Consider the following 17,115-nt stretch of genomic DNA (forward strand, 5'->3'; position numbering starts at 1 on the left):
GCACTGGCCTGATGCTGTTTTGGTGAGAGCTTGAGAAAAGAGAGTGATACTTCAAGGCTTCAGGAGAAGAGAAGATTTTAGCCTAAATAGGCATATGAGGTACGATGTGCTGGATTGATATGTTGACATGCTTTCTATGGTTATAGGTGTCCCATAATATCTATTATAAGTTGTATTTAGCTGCTCAGCTAATGATCTACTGGCTAATGCTGCTGGCTTTGTTGTTTACTAGAGAACTGGTCCATCAAACTGCTTCGTTACAGTGTTTTTTGATCATCGAAATGATGATAATCTTATTTGGCCTGAAATATTATGCGTTCTTTTGGACATATAGAGTGTTATTTTCTAATCTACACCAAGCTTTAGTTCTGGTCAAAATGTATTGTAAAAATATGATTGTTATTGTATATTTACTTTTAGTAATTTAGCAGACGCTTTTATCCAAAGCGACTTACAAATAAGAAAAAGTAATTATAAATACTATATATGTATATATACACACGTAAGAAAATAAAAGAAATTAAATAAAAATGACAAATGCATACAACAACATTTCAAAACTAAACATTTATGTGTGACCCCTTGATCACATGGAGTTCCACTAGGGCATGTTTCAGCATACATGTCATGTCATTTCAGTTGTGGGCCTCTAAGTTCCCTCTAATAAAATTGATGGCACGTTGTTTAATTTATTCCTTTATTTCAGTTCATGACTAATGTTTTTCAGTGTTGTAGTTTTTTTTTTTTCAAAGCCGCTGGATCAAATGGCTTAGCACTGAAATTAAAGCATGTTAAGTTATGAAGCCTCAGATATGAAGAGTTGTCTTTCTCTGGACAGTTTGCAGGCGTGTCCTCCTCCTGTCATGAGATCTTGCCTGGCCCCTGGCTGTCCCTCCTGCAGTTGATGACTCTGCAGCCGGTGTGGAGATGACGGACAGTGTCAGAGCGTTTGTCCGCAATGTTGCGATGGTCAGAACCTAATCTAATAAACCTAATGTTTTAATGTACTACTTGAAAGCTCATCAACATCTGTAAGTTCTTGGTGTTGGGTCCTGGTTGGAAACACAAGCTGGCCTTTTATTTATTTTTCTTTTAATGCAAATCAGCATATTAGAATGGCTTCTGAAGGATCATGTGACAATGAAGACTGGAGTAATTATGCTAAACATTCTGCTTTGCATCACAGGAATAAATTACTTTTTAAAATGTATTAAAATCAGTTCTTTTACTGTATTCAGTCAATTTTTAACATCATTCACACAAGTGGGCCTTAATCCAAGTGGCGATCTTTCTGTTTCATTTTAGGGGATCAAGGACTCCATCCTGGGCATTGGAACCATCTCTAAGCTCGATGCTCGGATTCAGCAGAAGCGGGAGGAGCAGAGGAGGCGCAGAACGAGCGGGGCCCTGGCGATGAGACGGGCTCAGAGCGATGAACGGAAACAGGACAGGTAGATGTGCCATTCAAATTCATCCATTCAGTTTATTATAATACTATCAGTCCTGATAAAATATGCTTCTTTCTTTAACAGTGAACCAAAACTAGCAAGTCGAATTTTTCAGTGCTGTGCCTGGAATGGAGGCGTGTTTTGGGTATGTTTCTCAATCTCTTCTTGGCCAACTATGCATAGGCTAAACTATTATATAAAAAAATCCCATTTGTTTTCTCTCACAGCTAAGCCTGTTCCTGTTTTATCGGGTATTTATACCATTGCTACAGTCCCTCACTGCTAGAATCATAGGTATGTGGTGCTTTTAAGGAACTTTCATGTCATATAGTCCAGATATGTCTTTGTATTTATGCTTGTCCTGCTGATCTGGTTTTAGGTGACCCTTCGCTGCATGGTAACGTGTGGTCCTGGCTGGAGTTCATCCTGACATCTGTATTCAGTGCTCTCTGGGTTCTGCCTCTCTTTGTGCTTAGCAAGATAGTCAATGCCATTTGGTTCCAGGTGAGACTTTTTTTTTTGTACATATCTTATGAGTGGCTTGCTGGTTTGATCGTGAAATCAGCATTCTTGTATTTTTCAATTTATTAGAGCAAAAAAACCCAAAACATTTTTTACAGTGATTTTACGATGCTTATTGAGTTAGGCAGGACTTCATAGTGGTAAAGTCATCAGCATGCCCAGTTTCCAGTATGTACACTAGTACCGTACAAAAGTTTGGGGTTGTTAAGATTTTTAAATGTTTTTGACAGAAGTCTCTTATGCTCACCAAGGCTGCATTTATTTGATCAAAAATACAGTCAAAGCAAAAATCTTGTGAAGTTTTATTACGGCTTTAAATAACTGTTTTCTCATTTTAATATATTTTAAAATATCATTTGTTCTTGTGATGTTATAGCTGAATTACTCCAGTCTTCAGTGTCACATGATCCTTCATAAATCATTCCTAAATGTTGATTTGGTGCTCAAGAACCACATAGGCTACATATATACATATCTGTTTTGTAATATTGGAAATATAAAGTTGTAAATTTAGTTCTGTTTTGCTGGGCAGGACATTGCTGATCTGGCGTTTGAAGTGTCTGGACGGAAAGCTCAGCCTTTTCCCAGCGTCAGCAAGATCATTGCAGACATGCTCTTCAATCTTTTGCTCCAGGCCCTCTTCCTCATTCAGGTAGAAGATCGCTGAAATCTTTACATCTCCACTCAACTTGTTTATCTCTCTAATTCAAACATACTTTTATGTCTGTTGTTTTTCAGGGATGGATTGTGAGTCTCTTCCCCATTGATGCTATTGGTCAGTTGGTCAGTCTCCTGCACATGTCTCTGCTCTACTCACTTTACTGCTTTGAATATCGCTGGTTTAATCACGGTAAGTGTGTGACTCCTCTGATCAGTCAGTGTGATAAACGATCAGAGTATCTACTCTAAACTTTTCCTGATTGACATTGCATCTCTTCTGAAGGGATTGAAATGCACCAAAGGCTGTCAAACATTGAGAGAAACTGGCCGTATTACTTTGGCTTCGGTTTGCCCATGGCACTACTGACTGCGCTGCCATCGTCATACATCATAAGGTACAATCATATCAATCATACAATCATACAATCATGTATATGATGCGTCTCCGCTGTTGGTTGTAATATTGGTGAAGTAAATCCACACTTTGCTGGAGAAGTGTTAGCAAACTCTTAAACAGCAACAACAGTACCATGTACTCCGCCATTGTTGTGTGTGTTTGTTCGCGCTGAGTCCATTTCGACTCATTCTCACACGACAACGATGTAGTCCAAAACGGAAAAGTTTTTCCCTTGCGTTTTTAAAAAGTTTCACGTATACACAACAACGTTTTCAAAACGATTCCCGTTATACATATCCGAGTGGCCAAAAACGCTGTATTACGTATGCCAGGCCAGTAGTTTTACTAACAAGTTCACCTTGTTAGTAAACAGTACCTGTAGTGAAGTGACGATTATATGATGTATATGATGTGTCTCCGCTGTTGGTTGTAATATTGGTGAAGTAAATCCATACTTTGCTGAAGAAGTGTTAGCAAACTCTTAAACAGCAACAACAGTACCATGTACAGTACCATTGTTGTGTGTGTTTGTTCGCGCTTGCCTTTAAAATCGACACGTACTGCGCATGTCTACATACCTAACACATACTACGCACGCGCGTTGACGTCACCGTTTTTGGTGTTTACATGGAAACGATAACGGTGGTGTTTTCAAAAACTTGCACTTTGAAACCCGTTTTCAAAAATATGCGTTTTCATTCCCCAAAACGCCGTTGTCGTGTAAATGAACAGGCAAAACGCATAAAAAGTTTCCCGTTTTTGGCTGAAAACATTGTTGTTTAAACGGCCCCTTAGTCTGGTTGTGATTAAAGAGATAGCCCACCCAAAAATGAAAATTGTCTTTGACTACTTGCTCTCTTGTCATTTCAAATACTTTGGCTTCGGCTTGCCCATGGCACTACTGACTGCTCTGCCATCGTCATACATCATAAGGTACAATCATATCAATCATACAATCATACAATCATGTATATGATGCGTCTCCGCTGTTGGTTGTAATATTGGTGAAGTAAATCCACACTTTGCTGGAGAAGTGTTAGCAAACTCTTAAACAGCAACAACAGTACCATGTACTCCGCCATTGTTGTGTGTGTTTGTTCGCGCTTGCCTTTAAAATCGACATGTACTGCGCATGTCTACATACCTAACACATACTACGCACGCGCGTTGAAGTCACCGTTTTTGGTGTTTACATGGAAACGATAACGGTGGTGTTTTCAAAAACTTGCACTTTGAAACCCGTTTTCAAAAATATGCGTTTTCATTCCCCAAAACGCCGTTGTCGTGTAAATGAACAGGCAAAACGGATAAAAAGTTTCCCGTTTTTGACTGAAAACATTGTTGTTTAAACGGCCCCTTAGTCTGGTTGTGATTAAAGAGATAGCCCACCCAAAAATGAAAATTGTCTTCGATTACTTGCTCTCTTGTCATTTCAAACCTGTTATTTCTTCTGCTGAGCTCAAAAGAAGATATTTTGAAAAATGGTACACACAATTGAAATCGATGGGAACTAACACTGGTTAGTTTCCAAAATTCTTCAAAATATATTCTTTTGTGTTCCACAGAAGAAAGTCCGTTTTGAAATGATATGAGGGTGAATAAATGTCACCTTTTTTTTTATCACTCTGAGACATCCCTAGTGTTTTCCTAGGCATATGTTGTATTCCAAGAGTGTTTATGAATAATTTCTGTGCGACTATTGAATCTTGTGCTCTTTCCTCCAGCGGCTGTTTGTTCTCCATTCTCTTCCCGCTCTTCATCATCAGCGCTAATGAAGCAAAGACCCCAGTCAAACTCTAGTAAGTGTTTTTTTGTTTGTTTTGTTTTACTTAAAACTTACTACTAAAAAAAGAGAGATTTTATCACTGATAACATTGCCGTTTTTTCCAACAATGCAGCCACTTCCAGCTCCGCCTCTTTTCCCTGGTCGTCCTCATCAGTAACAAACTGTTCCACAAGACGGTGCACCTGCAGAGCTCCATCACGACCTCCACGTCCACAGAGAAGCTGCCCTCGCCTCACATGTCCCCGACGCGCCAGCGACCTATGCCCCCCCAGTGACTTCTCGTACTGCGCATGTCTACATACCTAACACATACTACGCACGCGCGTTGACGTCACCGTTTTTGGTGTTTACATGGAAACGATAACGGTGGTGTTTTCAAAAACTTGCACTTTGAAACCCGTTTTCAAAAATATGCGTTTTCATTCCCCAAAACGCCGTTGTCGTGTAAATGAACAGGCAAAACGCATAAAAAGTTTCCCGTTTTTGGCTGAAAACATTGTTGTTTAAACGGCCCCTTAGTCTGGTTGTGATTAAAGAGATAGCCCACCCAAAAATGAAAATTGTCTTTGACTACTTGCTCTCTTGTCATTTCAAACCTGTTATTTCTTCTGCTGAGCTCAAAAGAAGATATTTTGAAAAATGGTACACACAATTGAAATCGATGGGAACTAACACTGGTTAGTTTCCAAAATTCTTCAAAATATCTTCTTTTGTGTTCCACAGAAGAAAGTCCGTTTTGAAATGATATGAGGGTGAATAAATGTCACCTTTTTTTATCACTCTGAGACATCCCTAGTGTTTTCCTAGGCATATGTTGTATTCCAAGAGCGTTTATGAATAATTTCTGTGCGACTACTGAATCTTGTGCTCTTTCCTCCAGCGGCTGTTTGTTCTCCATTCTCTTCCCGCTCTTCATCATCAGCGCTAATGAAGCAAAGACCCCAGTCAAACTCTAGTAAGTGTTTTTTTGTTTGTTTTGTTTTACTTAAAACTTACTAAAAAAAAGAGATTTTATCACTGATAACATTGCCGTTTTTTCCAACAATGCAGCCACTTCCAGCTCCGCCTCTTTTCCCTGGTCGTCCTCATCAGTAACAAACTGTTCCACAAGACGGTGCACCTGCAGAGCTCCATCACGACCTCCACGTCCACAGAGAAGCTGCCCTCGCCTCACATGTCCCCGACGCGCCAGCGACCTATGCCCCCCCAGTGACTTCTTTCAGGATTCCCAATTCGGTTCGGTATGAAAGAGTCAGGTGGATGGAAAAAATTAGCGTGGTCTGTCGATGTTCTTCTGAGGGATGAATGGGACGGGTTAGTAATGTGTTTGGGACTGGATCGCCCTGTGCTGATACACAAGGTCGTGATTCTCTGTGTGATTGTTTTTTTTTGGGGGGACTATTTTTGTACCCATTATGTGCCATTTGGGTCATTTGTAGAGACGGCACAAAGACCTCAGCGTGCACATTTTCTGTGAATTGGCTTCCCTCTTCTTTTAGGCCCTGTAGTCGTTTTATCTATTTATGGCCTTCTTTTAAATTTTTTGTAATGGCTTTTTCTGCCTTGTGAGGGCCGGACACATGACAGTTTATCTCTCCGTTAACACTAAGCTTAATGACTTACGGAATGGATGAGTAGAAAAAGGCCCTAGCGTCCCCCAGTGGTTTGTTTTTCTGCACTGGAATCTGGACTAGACTGAAAAACAATCAAATTGAAAGGCCTCTTTATGCAAGGGATGTTTCTTGACCTAAAATGTTGTGAGTTGTCTGCTAGACATTTTAAAATCATTACTTTATTGACTACACATTTTCTTAATGGAATTGTTTGGCTGAAAATCATTTATTCACCCTCATGGTTTCCTTCATATGTGGAACACAAAAGTAGGTATTTTGCAGAATGTTAATGCTGCTCAAGTCCCTATATCCTTATATTTGATGAAAAACAGCAGTGTGGACATTCTTTGAAATTTCTCCTTTTGTGTTCCATCGAAGAAAATCATGTTAGGAACCACATGATGACAGGATGTTTTTCCCTGAGCTGTAAGTAACAATGTGAAACTCAAAAGGGAGCTGCTTTTATTTGGTTTCTTTTATAATGCGTTTTTATTTTGGGAATACCGTGTCAACATGATCCGGTGTCATCTGTAAAGGTTTGGGGATGATTTCCAACAGTATGCACAAGCTTTATTAATCAGCTGCTGTCAGGTGACACTGCCAAACTGTGTGACACTTGTGAAACTGTTCTTTAAGTGATCACGGATCCAGTTTCCAATGAATGCTGGCATGTCAAGTGGATGTCCACTGTGGTGTATGTTCCTGGAGTTTAGTACCTGGAACCTGTTTAGAAACATTTGAAACTGAAGCACATATTATGTCATTGTATCCGCGGGGGGTGGGGGGGGGTTGTATTTTAAAAAGGGTTGTAATTATCGCCAGGAGTCAATAGTGTTACACCTACAGATGGAAATTTGTGAGTGACATTTTGTAAAAGTATTACATTATTTCAATAAATTTGGTCTGTGTACAGTATTTGTATAGGATGGTCTTATTTTATGTTTAGATTTTACATTTATGCATTTGGCAGATGTTTTTATCCAGAACGGCTTATATTGCATTGAAGATACATATTTTGGGAAAACCTAGTTAGTATGCATTTGACAAAATATGTTGTTATATTTTACTGTAGCTCAAAAACTCAAACTGATTTTTTAAATTATTTTTATAATTATGTAATTTGATATATCAGGCATATTAGAATGATTTTTGAAGGATCATGTGACACTGAAAACTGGAGTAATGATGTTGAAAATTCAGCTAAATCAGGAATAAATTACATTTTAAATTAAAACAGAAAACAGTTCTTTTAAATTGTAATAATATTTCACAATATTACTGTTTTTACAGAATATTTAATCAAATAAATGCAGCCTTGGTGAGCATGAGACGACTTTCAAAAACATTTTTAAAAAATCCCAGTTATTCCAAACTCTTGACCTGCAGTGTATATGTATATCATTATTTTTAATCGTGTATAATCTTATTATAATAGTATGTATTAGTCACAATGCATGAGATGACTCAAATAACTTTTTGTTGAAGGACAAAACAGACAAATATCCTAAATAAACACTTTGCTTTAGAAGCATCATGAACTTCATGAAAATATTTTTTTCTTCTTTACATAAATCATTATGAACCTGTAAGGGAAATTTGATCTAACAATTAAAATAGCATATAAATGGTATGATATTTGATAGTCAAAGTTTTAAAGGGGTCATATGATGCTTTTTTTAAAAGATCATTATTTTGTGTATTTGGTGTAACAGAATATGTTGACATGCTTTAATGTTCAAAAAACACATCATTTTTCAAATACTGTACATTATTGTAGGTCCTCTATGCCCCGCCTCTCTCAAACACTTCGTTTTCTACAAAGTCCCTCAAAGATTCCTAAATGCATCTACTTTCGGAAGACCAAATAAAATGCTTTTGCTTTCGCCCAGAAACACACAGCGTCTTCATGACATGCTGCTTCAACACTAACTGCGGTTACTGAAACCACGCCTTCTTTCTTTGCATGCACATTTGGGCGGCATTATGCTAATATTTCCACATAGTGAGGTAGATATGTGGGGGCGTGTTAGAACGAGCCGTTTTAGGGGGGCGTGGCAGAGTCTTAACTTTGATAAAGAATATCTCTTTGGTTTTGAGACTTTAGTCTTTGCAACTTCAGGGATCTTATCTATGCACAATCAGCTTGTAACACTCCAAAGAGAAAGATAAACTTGAAATCGCATCATATGACCCCTTTAAAGTTGAGTGCTGTATGGACTCCACACAGTGCTTGCTGACTGTCTTTCTCCCTTTAGGACACGTCATATCTGGAGCGCCATGCGGAACTGGTCTTGACACCCTTGAATGACATCTTGATGACCAATCAGTGAAGGCCGTTTTCACAGAATCGTGACGCTGAGCCAATTAGCGCCCTCTCTACGTGGATGGGCGGGGCTTGATTCGCAGAGAGGGTTGTGTGTGAGAGTGTGGAAGGGCTGGAGTGAGTGAACCGCCGATGAATAAGACTGGTAATTTTGCAAATTTCTCATTTCTCATATCACATTTATTGCAACTATACGGGTTCGCTGTCATTACATTTACTCCAGTGCATTAAAGAACACATTTACGTATAATAAAAAAAGCTTGGGAAGGTGTAAGCTTAGCTAGCTGCTAAGGAGCTAATCAAGACTTGTAATAGTTTATTATCACGAATAGTTTATCAGAAGAACACAGAATTTATGTAAATACTGATCATCTCTGAATTGATTTATCTGCAGTGAAGTAGTAATGAGTAGCTTTTTGTATAGGAATTGTGCACAAACTGGCTCTCTTCCTGATTTTATAAAGAGTTGACAATTTAACAGATGACATAATATGCAGATTTATGCATTTCTTAAACTGCTTTACCCTCTACAATTCAAATTTGATGCTTAATTGACTTGAAAACCTCTTTAATCAGATCAAAAAAAAATTGTGGAATTGCATAATCATGTCTAGAAGTTTAAATCTGCCGAAATTTGCTTACTGCTTGTGCATAGTTTGTTGTTAGAGGAGCCCTATCCTACACTTCTCTAACATTTTATTTTATGTATAGTGTAAGTTGTATTACCATTATGAACAGTTGTATTAACGGGCTGTTGTTGTCTGTTTTGTCAGGTATCAAGAGTTAGTGCTGCCTCCTGTGTGTGTTAAGATGACCAAGCTGGGCTTTCTGCGTCTGTCCTATGAGAAACAGGACACCCTGCTGAAGCTGCTCATCCTGTCTATGGCAGCCGTCCTGTGTGAGTGGATACACATCCCTTTAAGTCAGACTCCCTGTATGTCAACTGTCCTCTAAATCCGTCTGTCTTGTCATTTTCCTCCAGCGTTCTCCACCAGACTGTTCTCTGTGCTTCGCTTCGAGAGTGTCATCCATGAGTTCGATCCGTAAGTGCAGCTTTCGCATCATTATTGCAGTTCACCAGCATCCGAACACCTGTTTAAATGAGTTTCCTGTTTGTTGTTGGCAGGTATTTCAATTACCGGACCACTCGCTTCTTGGCAGAAGAGGGCTTTTACCAATTCCATAATTGGTTTGATGATCGGGCTTGGTATCCACTTGGGAGGATTATAGGAGGCACCATCTATCCCGGTACATCTTAATGACACTAATTTCTAAATGTATAGCAATATTGTGCTTTTCAGCCACTTGTGGCCTGACTTTAAGTACAGAGGTTGGACTTTTTCATGTGATGGTTGATAAAGATAGATCTAAATGTAAACCATATTTAGGGACTCTTTGACTAGCAACCTTACAGCAACTGGCTAAAACCACTTTTTAACAGTATAGCAAGCTTGTTGTTTCTTTTTTCCCTACAGGGTTGATGATCACATCTGCAGCTCTGTATCACATGCTACACTTCTTCCACATCACCATCGACATCCGCAATGTATGTGTGTTCCTCGCCCCTCTCTTCTCCTCCTTCACCGCTATTGTCACCTATCACTTCACAAAAGAGCTCAAGGTGAGATGAACCTCAGCACTCGTCCATCTTACACACCTGTTCATTATTTGTCTAGCTAACGGGCCTAACTGAAGTAACACTGTATGTTGCAGGATGCGGGTGCAGGGCTTCTGGCTGCCGCCATGATCGCAGTCGTCCCTGGATACATCTCCCGTTCTGTGGCAGGCTCTTATGACAATGAAGGTGTAATCTTATCTCAGAAATGTGTTAAATTTTTTGAATTGACCGATATGTAATGGTTTAATAAAATGGTTTTGATTCTTTTAAAAATAAATCATATATTATTCACAATAACAATATTATTGATTTTGTTTAAATAAATTAAGCCTACGTGAGTATAAGAGAATTCTTTCCAAAAAATATATATATCATCACTGCTTATATATCAATGTATACAATTTTTATTTTTTTTTGTGTTGCAAAGGAATCGCCATTTTCTGCATGCTGTTGACGTACTACATGTGGATCAAAGCAGTGAAAACAGGCTCCATTTATTGGTCGTCCATGTGTGCGCTGGCATATTTTTACATGGTGAGCCACATTGTCACAGCAAATCAATAAATTATGTTATTTAAATACTAGGGCTGCCCTCGACTAAGGATTTTTCTGGTCGACTAGTAGTCGTTCATTTTAAGCATTAGTCGACAAATCGCACATTTATTAATAAACCATTTAAATCATTATAATGAGCCTTTAATTGCCTACATGGCCTATTAAGCCCTCAAGCGCACACATAAAGCTTGCCACGGCACACCGGCAGAAGGATGATTATGAATGTGTCAGGGAAAAAGCAGTAAGGATGGCTGCATTAACATTTTAATAATTTGATAAACTAGTGCTTTCTTTGTTTTCGGTTTTAAGTACTTTCTCCGCAGTAATGATGTGCCTGTATGCGTGTTTCATACGGATTACATAATCTGAGAATATTTGTTTACCATTTGAATTGGTTCATTTGAAAGTAGACATTTCACTCTCTATAGATATATTTTTAATGTCTGTAAGGCAAAGATATATACACGGAGTTTCGCATTCAAGTTCACAGAGACCGAGACGGCAGAACGCGCATCCTGTTTCCTGTTCGCCAACCTGTTTGAATGATAGGCGAGCGTTTCGATGTCCTGCCCGATGTACTACCACATAGACCAGCTGTTAACGATCTGTCCGTCACAGACTGCGTGACTTCATCTGTGGATTTTTTTTTTCTGCGACTAATACAATTTTGGTCGACTATTAGGGGGCAGCCCTATTAAATACACAAAATACATTGTTTCAATAACACAATAGCTTTGTGTGTTGGTGTCAGGTGTCCTCCTGGGGTGGTTATGTGTTTCTGATTAACCTCATTCCCCTGCACGTGCTGGTGTTGATGCTCACTGGCCGTTTCTCTCATCGCATCTATGTGGCGTACTGCACAGTCTACTGCCTGGGCACCATCCTCTCCATGCAGATCTCTTTTGTTGGATTCCAAGTAAGGAGTTGAACATCAGTTACCAAATATAAGTAATTACTATAACATGAACTTCCAAACAGATTAATAATCTTTATCTTTCTTTCTCTTCTTGTAGCCCGTCCAGTCCTCTGAACACATGGCTGCATTCGGAGTGTTTGGCCTGTGTCAGATTCACGCATTTGTCGATTACCTCCGGAGCAAACTGAACACGCAGCAGTTTGAAGTGTTGTTCAAGAGTGTCATTTCGCTGGTCGGTATCATCCTGTTTTCTGTAGGCGCAGTGCTCATGCTGACAGGTGAGAGGAGAAAAATAATAATATAAATACACATATATATATATTTTTAAATATTATAAATATATATTATATAAGTATTTATTTCTGGTTATTTGAATATTATTTTTTATTATTTCTAATAGGGCTGTGCAATTAATCACATGCGATTGTCATGCGCATCTCGTCAGTAAAGCCGGTTCCGTGATTGGTAGTAAATCTCCATCACCTGCTTTCAGATGGAGCGGCATTTACTACACAGAGCTGTAGTTCACTGACAATTAGGCAATATCGTGTTCATAATCGAATGCGATTCATCTGCGATTATGAACGCGATATTGTCTAATTGTCAGTGAACTACGGCTCTGTGTAGTAAATGCCGCTCCATCTGAAAGCAGGTGATGGAGATTTACTACTAATCACGGAACCAGCTTTACTGACGAAATGCGCATGACAATCGCATGCCATTAATTGCACAGCCCTAATTTCTAATTAGCTTGTATTTGTATTGGCATATGTTAGGGAAAATCTCACCTTGGACTGGCCGTTTTTACTCTCTGCTGGATCCATCATATGCCAAGAACAACATCCCCATCATCGCCTCTGTGTCTGAGCACCAGCCCACCACCTGGTCCTCCTACTACTTTGACCTGCAGCTTCTGGTCTTCATGTTTCCAGGTACAGCACCTTCCTGTGGCTGCCTTTTGTCTTTAAACCGTCTGACCTGTTTTGTTATTGTTAACTAAAATTATGGAGTCTTTTCACTTTTTGGGGGTTCTCAGAAGCGGAAGTCATCATAGATGTTTAAATTTCTAAAGTGGTGAAAGGAAACTAAAACAAAATATTTTTTTGTGTTCTCATTTGCCCTAATAGCAAAATAAATAAAAAAATCACAATAGCATTTCTATGACTTTATAAAAGAGGAAAAAATAACGAGAGATTTTTTACATTATTCAAAAGAGAGAAAGATGTCAAATTTGCCGTTACTCCCTTAGCTGCTGTGCTTGAAACACTTGTGCAGCAGCGTTAACTAGTTTTATATATTTAATTTTATAAGTGTACATAAAAATTGAAAATATAAAAAAAACTTTGCTAGATTTATGATGTTAATTGCTATGGAAACACGTCATCACAGTCTGTGAAAAGGGTCCATTAAATAAATAGTTTTTGTGTTAATTGAAATAAAGCAAATATAAAATATAAATTTTAGTTAAACAAATGAAAATTAGAAATAACACCTTGGCTACTAACTGAAATACAATAGGTTTACGTTGAAGTACTAAAATTACTAAAACTGAAATAAAAATAAATTAAAGCTAAAAAGAAAAACTTATTTAAATGACAAGCACATAACCTTAAACTTAAATTAAAATGAAAAGCGGAAAATAAAAAATAAAGCAAATTCAAAATATTAATAAATGCTATTATAGTATATAAAAATGGTAAAATTACAGCGCATCATATGTATTAAATCTGTCATCTCTTGTTTCTCCAGTTGGTCTTTATTACTGTTTCAACAACCTCTCCGATGCCACGATTTTCATCATCATGTATGGCGTCACCAGCATGTACTTCTCAGCTGTGATGGTAAAACACTTTTACTTTATATTACTCAATGGAAAAATGGAATCTCTGACCCTTGTTTTATCTGTTCTTCTCAGGTGCGTCTCATGTTAGTCCTGGCTCCCGTCATGTGCATCCTGTCTGGCATCGGCGTTTCTCAGGTCCTCACCACCTACATGAAGAACCTGGATGTCAGCCGACCGGACAAGAAGTCCAAAAAGCAGCAGGACTCCACTTACCCTATCAAAAACGAGGTATGATCAGTGCTCTTGATCTTTCTTCGTTTTCCTTACATCATTGGTTCATGCTGGGCTCTTATTGGTTCGTAGGTGGCAAGTGGGATGATTCTGGTAATGGCGTTCTTCCTCATCACATACACCTTCCACTCCACCTGGGTGACCAGCGAGGCGTACTCCTCCCCGTCTATTGTGCTCTCCGCCCGCGGTGGTGACGGCAGCCGCATCATCTTCGATGACTTCAGAGAGGCGTATTACTGGCTCAGACACAACACACCGGAGGTAAGTGAGATCCGTCATGATGCTTGCTGACCCTCATAAACTTCCTGCTTCTTTTGATTCCAAGCATTTTTGCTCGTCTCACATTACTTTTGTGTGTGCACAGGATGCTAAAGTCATGTCATGGTGGGATTATGGGTATCAAATAACAGCGATGGCCAATCGAACGATTCTGGTTGACAACAACACTTGGAATAACACTCACATCTCCAGAGTGGGTCAGGTGAGGATGTAGTTTTATATAGTTTAAACAACAAAAATAGCGTTTTGCTGTTCACAGTTTTTATACTTTGGACATTTCTAAAATAAAGTTTCTTCTTCGCAGGCTATGGCCTCCACTGAGGAGAAAGCCTATGAGATTATGCGAGAACTGGATGTTAGTTACGTACTGGTGATCTTTGGTGGACTGACGGGATATTCATCTGATGGTATGGGCTCAGATGCATTTTGACCCATGGAAGTGACTTTGTGGTTCTTAATAGGGATGCACCGATGAATTGACCGCCGATATTTATCGGCCGATTTTTTATTATTTTAAAGCCATCGGCATATCGGAAATAGCATGAAAAGGGCCGATACCGATGGTTATTAATTAACTGCATGAAGGCAACGAGTTGCATGTCTGTTGCATAATCCAACGTTTTTCTCTGGGCAAAATAATTAAATACTTGCCAAAACAAAATAAAATCTGTACAAAATATAGTTTGTCAGACGGCATAGTACGGCCTATGCAATTGTGACGCTGACGCATCCAACGAGTGAAATGCCCGCTCTCAGCTGTAAATTCATCATAGGTAAGTCGCAATGGCAATGCACCAGCGTTAGAGTTTATCCGAGGATATGTCACAAACTTCCAAGCATTAGGCCTACATTTAAGTGAAAGTGAATGGCCGGTAATATGCAGCTTTTTGTTTGAAACCAGTGTAGAACACGGATCCACACAAGGTCACATCACGCACCTGCAGTGTTTCTGTGAACAGAGAAAACTGAATAAAACTATATAGGCTACATAAAAAGGAATATATAGGCCTGTACACAAAATATATTTCACTTCAAATCATTAACAGATTAACAAAACGAAAGAAAAGAAATTGTGCTGAGTTTCGGATAATTGTAACGCACTTCGAAGTTTACGGAAAAAAACAATTTCTTTATTTAGTTTTCTTTATTTTGCAAAAGCTTTACAGTTTTGAATGATGTTTTGCTTCTATCTGTATGACGAACCAGCGTTGGTATGACCATAAATTACGGAGTAACAGTTGGGAAAACAATGCAGTGATTGCGTCGGTGCCTCACACGCACATACAACAAGTTTTTGTTGCTAATTTGACATCGCAGCCTGTTCATTATCAAAATAAAATACAGTTAAAGAAGCATAAAAAGTTACACTGCTCAATTGAAATAGTCCGTAGTACAGTCTGTGCCGTTCAGTGTGACCAGCATGCTGTGCCTCACTCCTGATAATAGCCTATATGTGAAGGATGATGTTTTACATTGATAATGCGAGTGAAGAACAAAGTCTGTAGTTTACATAATAAATAGGTTAGCATCCAGATACTTCGCAAATATAGAAACATTTGGATTCGTGCAGAATGAGTGAGGTAGTCTTCAGTTTTGTTTTTAAATTAATTAATTTGTTTTGGCTTGGCGCTTATGTTTAGCCTAAATACAACTTTAGAGGATTTGTTGTGGAGAGAAGGGAACTAAAATAGCCTAATTGTGTTTGTAATTTTGCTTTTATTTACCGGTATTTTAGCCTACATTATTTCTGAATGTAATAATAAAATGCAATGTACAGCCTACTAATTTAGGCTGTTTTTTTCCTCTTAAAACGCTTATAGGAGTAGCGTTTTTTTAATCAATGCTGAAACCTTTTTAAATATCTTAAAAAATACTTTAATGTTTTTAATGCGTTGACAGTTTTTTCTTTTGTTTAATACATTTGGTCTTTGGTCAATCTAGAAAAGATGATGCTGTATTGGCTATGACTAAGCGAGATCAAGACTCTTCATGATTTTTTTTTTTCTTTTTGAGTAAATTAAACGCTGTACTTTATTATTATTATTATTATTGGCAAAGAAAAAGTTTTAAAAATAACGTTATTAACCAGTATTTTTTTCCACTCAAACCGGTTTCACAGAGGAACGCAGGAACAGAAACGTTCAAATACCGATTCTGCTCGGAGTGAACCAATCTTTTTTTTTTTCTCTCTCATTTTTAAGCCCTGCTTTATGCAATTGACCAATATCGGTATCGGAAACAGCCAATAGGTTTTTGTTAATATCAGTATTGGCCAAAGAAAATCCTTTCGGTGCATCCCTAGTTGTTAATGTTTGAATTGTAGTATCTGGATTGGATGGAACCTAAATAACATGTAAAAATTAATATGTTTATGTGTATTTGTTTGTGTAGACATTAATAAGTTCCTGTGGATGGTCCGTATCGGGGGCAGCACGGACACAGGGAGGCACATAAAGGAACACGACTACTACACACCCACCGGAGAGTTCCGCGTGGACCGCGAGGGGTCTCCCGTCCTGCTCAACTGCCTCATGTACAAGATGTGCTACTATCGCTTCGGCCAGGTTTACACCGAAGCCAGTAAGTATCTCCTGTGTGTTTCCTTTTTCTTTCTTTTTCTTTCTTTCTTTCTTTCTTTTTTTTTTTTTTACTAATTGTTTACCATAGTTGATCAGTAAGATGTTTCTCCAATTAATGTAGTTACGCCCACTTTAAAATCTTTTCTTTCATTCCTTTTTTGTGATTGAATATTATTTTATTATTATTTTCTTGATTAATATTATTTTAATGAATATTACTTTTTAATTTTCTAATTAATAGGGTAATTTTAGTATTTACACACACACACACACACACACACTATATATATTATATATTACACATTTATTTATTTATTTATTTATATATATATATATATATATATA

The 17,115-nt window shown here is 38.2% G+C and overlaps 2 protein-coding genes and 1 long non-coding RNA gene across 3 annotated transcripts in view; all 3 read left to right on the forward strand.

Annotated features, from left to right (window-relative positions):
• The first annotated feature begins 6 nt into the window (after positions 1 to 6).
• Positions 7 to 5,088, forward strand: ei24 (EI24 autophagy associated transmembrane protein). Its single transcript, XM_016269582.1, has 11 exons — positions 7 to 99; positions 839 to 969; positions 1,306 to 1,451; positions 1,533 to 1,593; positions 1,676 to 1,742; positions 1,828 to 1,952; positions 2,503 to 2,622; positions 2,709 to 2,820; positions 2,914 to 3,025; positions 4,752 to 4,826; positions 4,926 to 5,088. The coding sequence occupies exons 2-11, from the start codon at positions 928 to 930 to the stop codon at positions 5,086 to 5,088; spliced, it is 1,023 nt and encodes a 340-aa protein (XP_016125068.1). The 5' UTR covers positions 7 to 99; positions 839 to 927.
• Positions 5,089 to 5,671: 583 nt separating this feature from the next.
• On the forward strand, positions 5,672 to 7,341 carry LOC107583439 (uncharacterized). Its single transcript, XR_001609039.1, has 2 exons — positions 5,672 to 5,768; positions 5,864 to 7,341. It is a non-coding gene; the product is annotated as an uncharacterized lncRNA (long non-coding RNA).
• Positions 7,342 to 8,803: 1,462 nt separating this feature from the next.
• Positions 8,804 to 17,115, forward strand: part of stt3a (STT3 oligosaccharyltransferase complex catalytic subunit A) — an 11,470-nt gene continuing 3,158 nt past the window's right edge. The window contains exons 1-16 of the mRNA XM_016269583.1: positions 8,804 to 8,894; positions 9,523 to 9,647; positions 9,732 to 9,792; positions 9,876 to 9,997; positions 10,225 to 10,370; positions 10,463 to 10,553; positions 10,795 to 10,901; positions 11,674 to 11,838; positions 11,936 to 12,116; positions 12,615 to 12,770; positions 13,588 to 13,679; positions 13,754 to 13,909; positions 13,985 to 14,173; positions 14,277 to 14,393; positions 14,496 to 14,598; positions 16,583 to 16,771. Of these exons, the coding sequence (XP_016125069.1) occupies positions 9,560 to 9,647; positions 9,732 to 9,792; positions 9,876 to 9,997; positions 10,225 to 10,370; positions 10,463 to 10,553; positions 10,795 to 10,901; positions 11,674 to 11,838; positions 11,936 to 12,116; positions 12,615 to 12,770; positions 13,588 to 13,679; positions 13,754 to 13,909; positions 13,985 to 14,173; positions 14,277 to 14,393; positions 14,496 to 14,598; positions 16,583 to 16,771 (1,963 nt within the window). The 5' untranslated portion in view covers positions 8,804 to 8,894; positions 9,523 to 9,559. The remainder of the gene's footprint in view (positions 8,895 to 9,522; positions 9,648 to 9,731; positions 9,793 to 9,875; positions 9,998 to 10,224; positions 10,371 to 10,462; positions 10,554 to 10,794; positions 10,902 to 11,673; positions 11,839 to 11,935; positions 12,117 to 12,614; positions 12,771 to 13,587; positions 13,680 to 13,753; positions 13,910 to 13,984; positions 14,174 to 14,276; positions 14,394 to 14,495; positions 14,599 to 16,582; positions 16,772 to 17,115) is intronic.

This window comes from Sinocyclocheilus grahami, unplaced genomic scaffold, assembly GCF_001515645.1.
Source record: "Sinocyclocheilus grahami isolate Dianchi unplaced genomic scaffold, SAMN03320097.WGS_v1.1 scaffold53.1, whole genome shotgun sequence".
Classification (NCBI taxonomy): domain Eukaryota; kingdom Metazoa; phylum Chordata; class Actinopteri; order Cypriniformes; family Cyprinidae; genus Sinocyclocheilus; species Sinocyclocheilus grahami.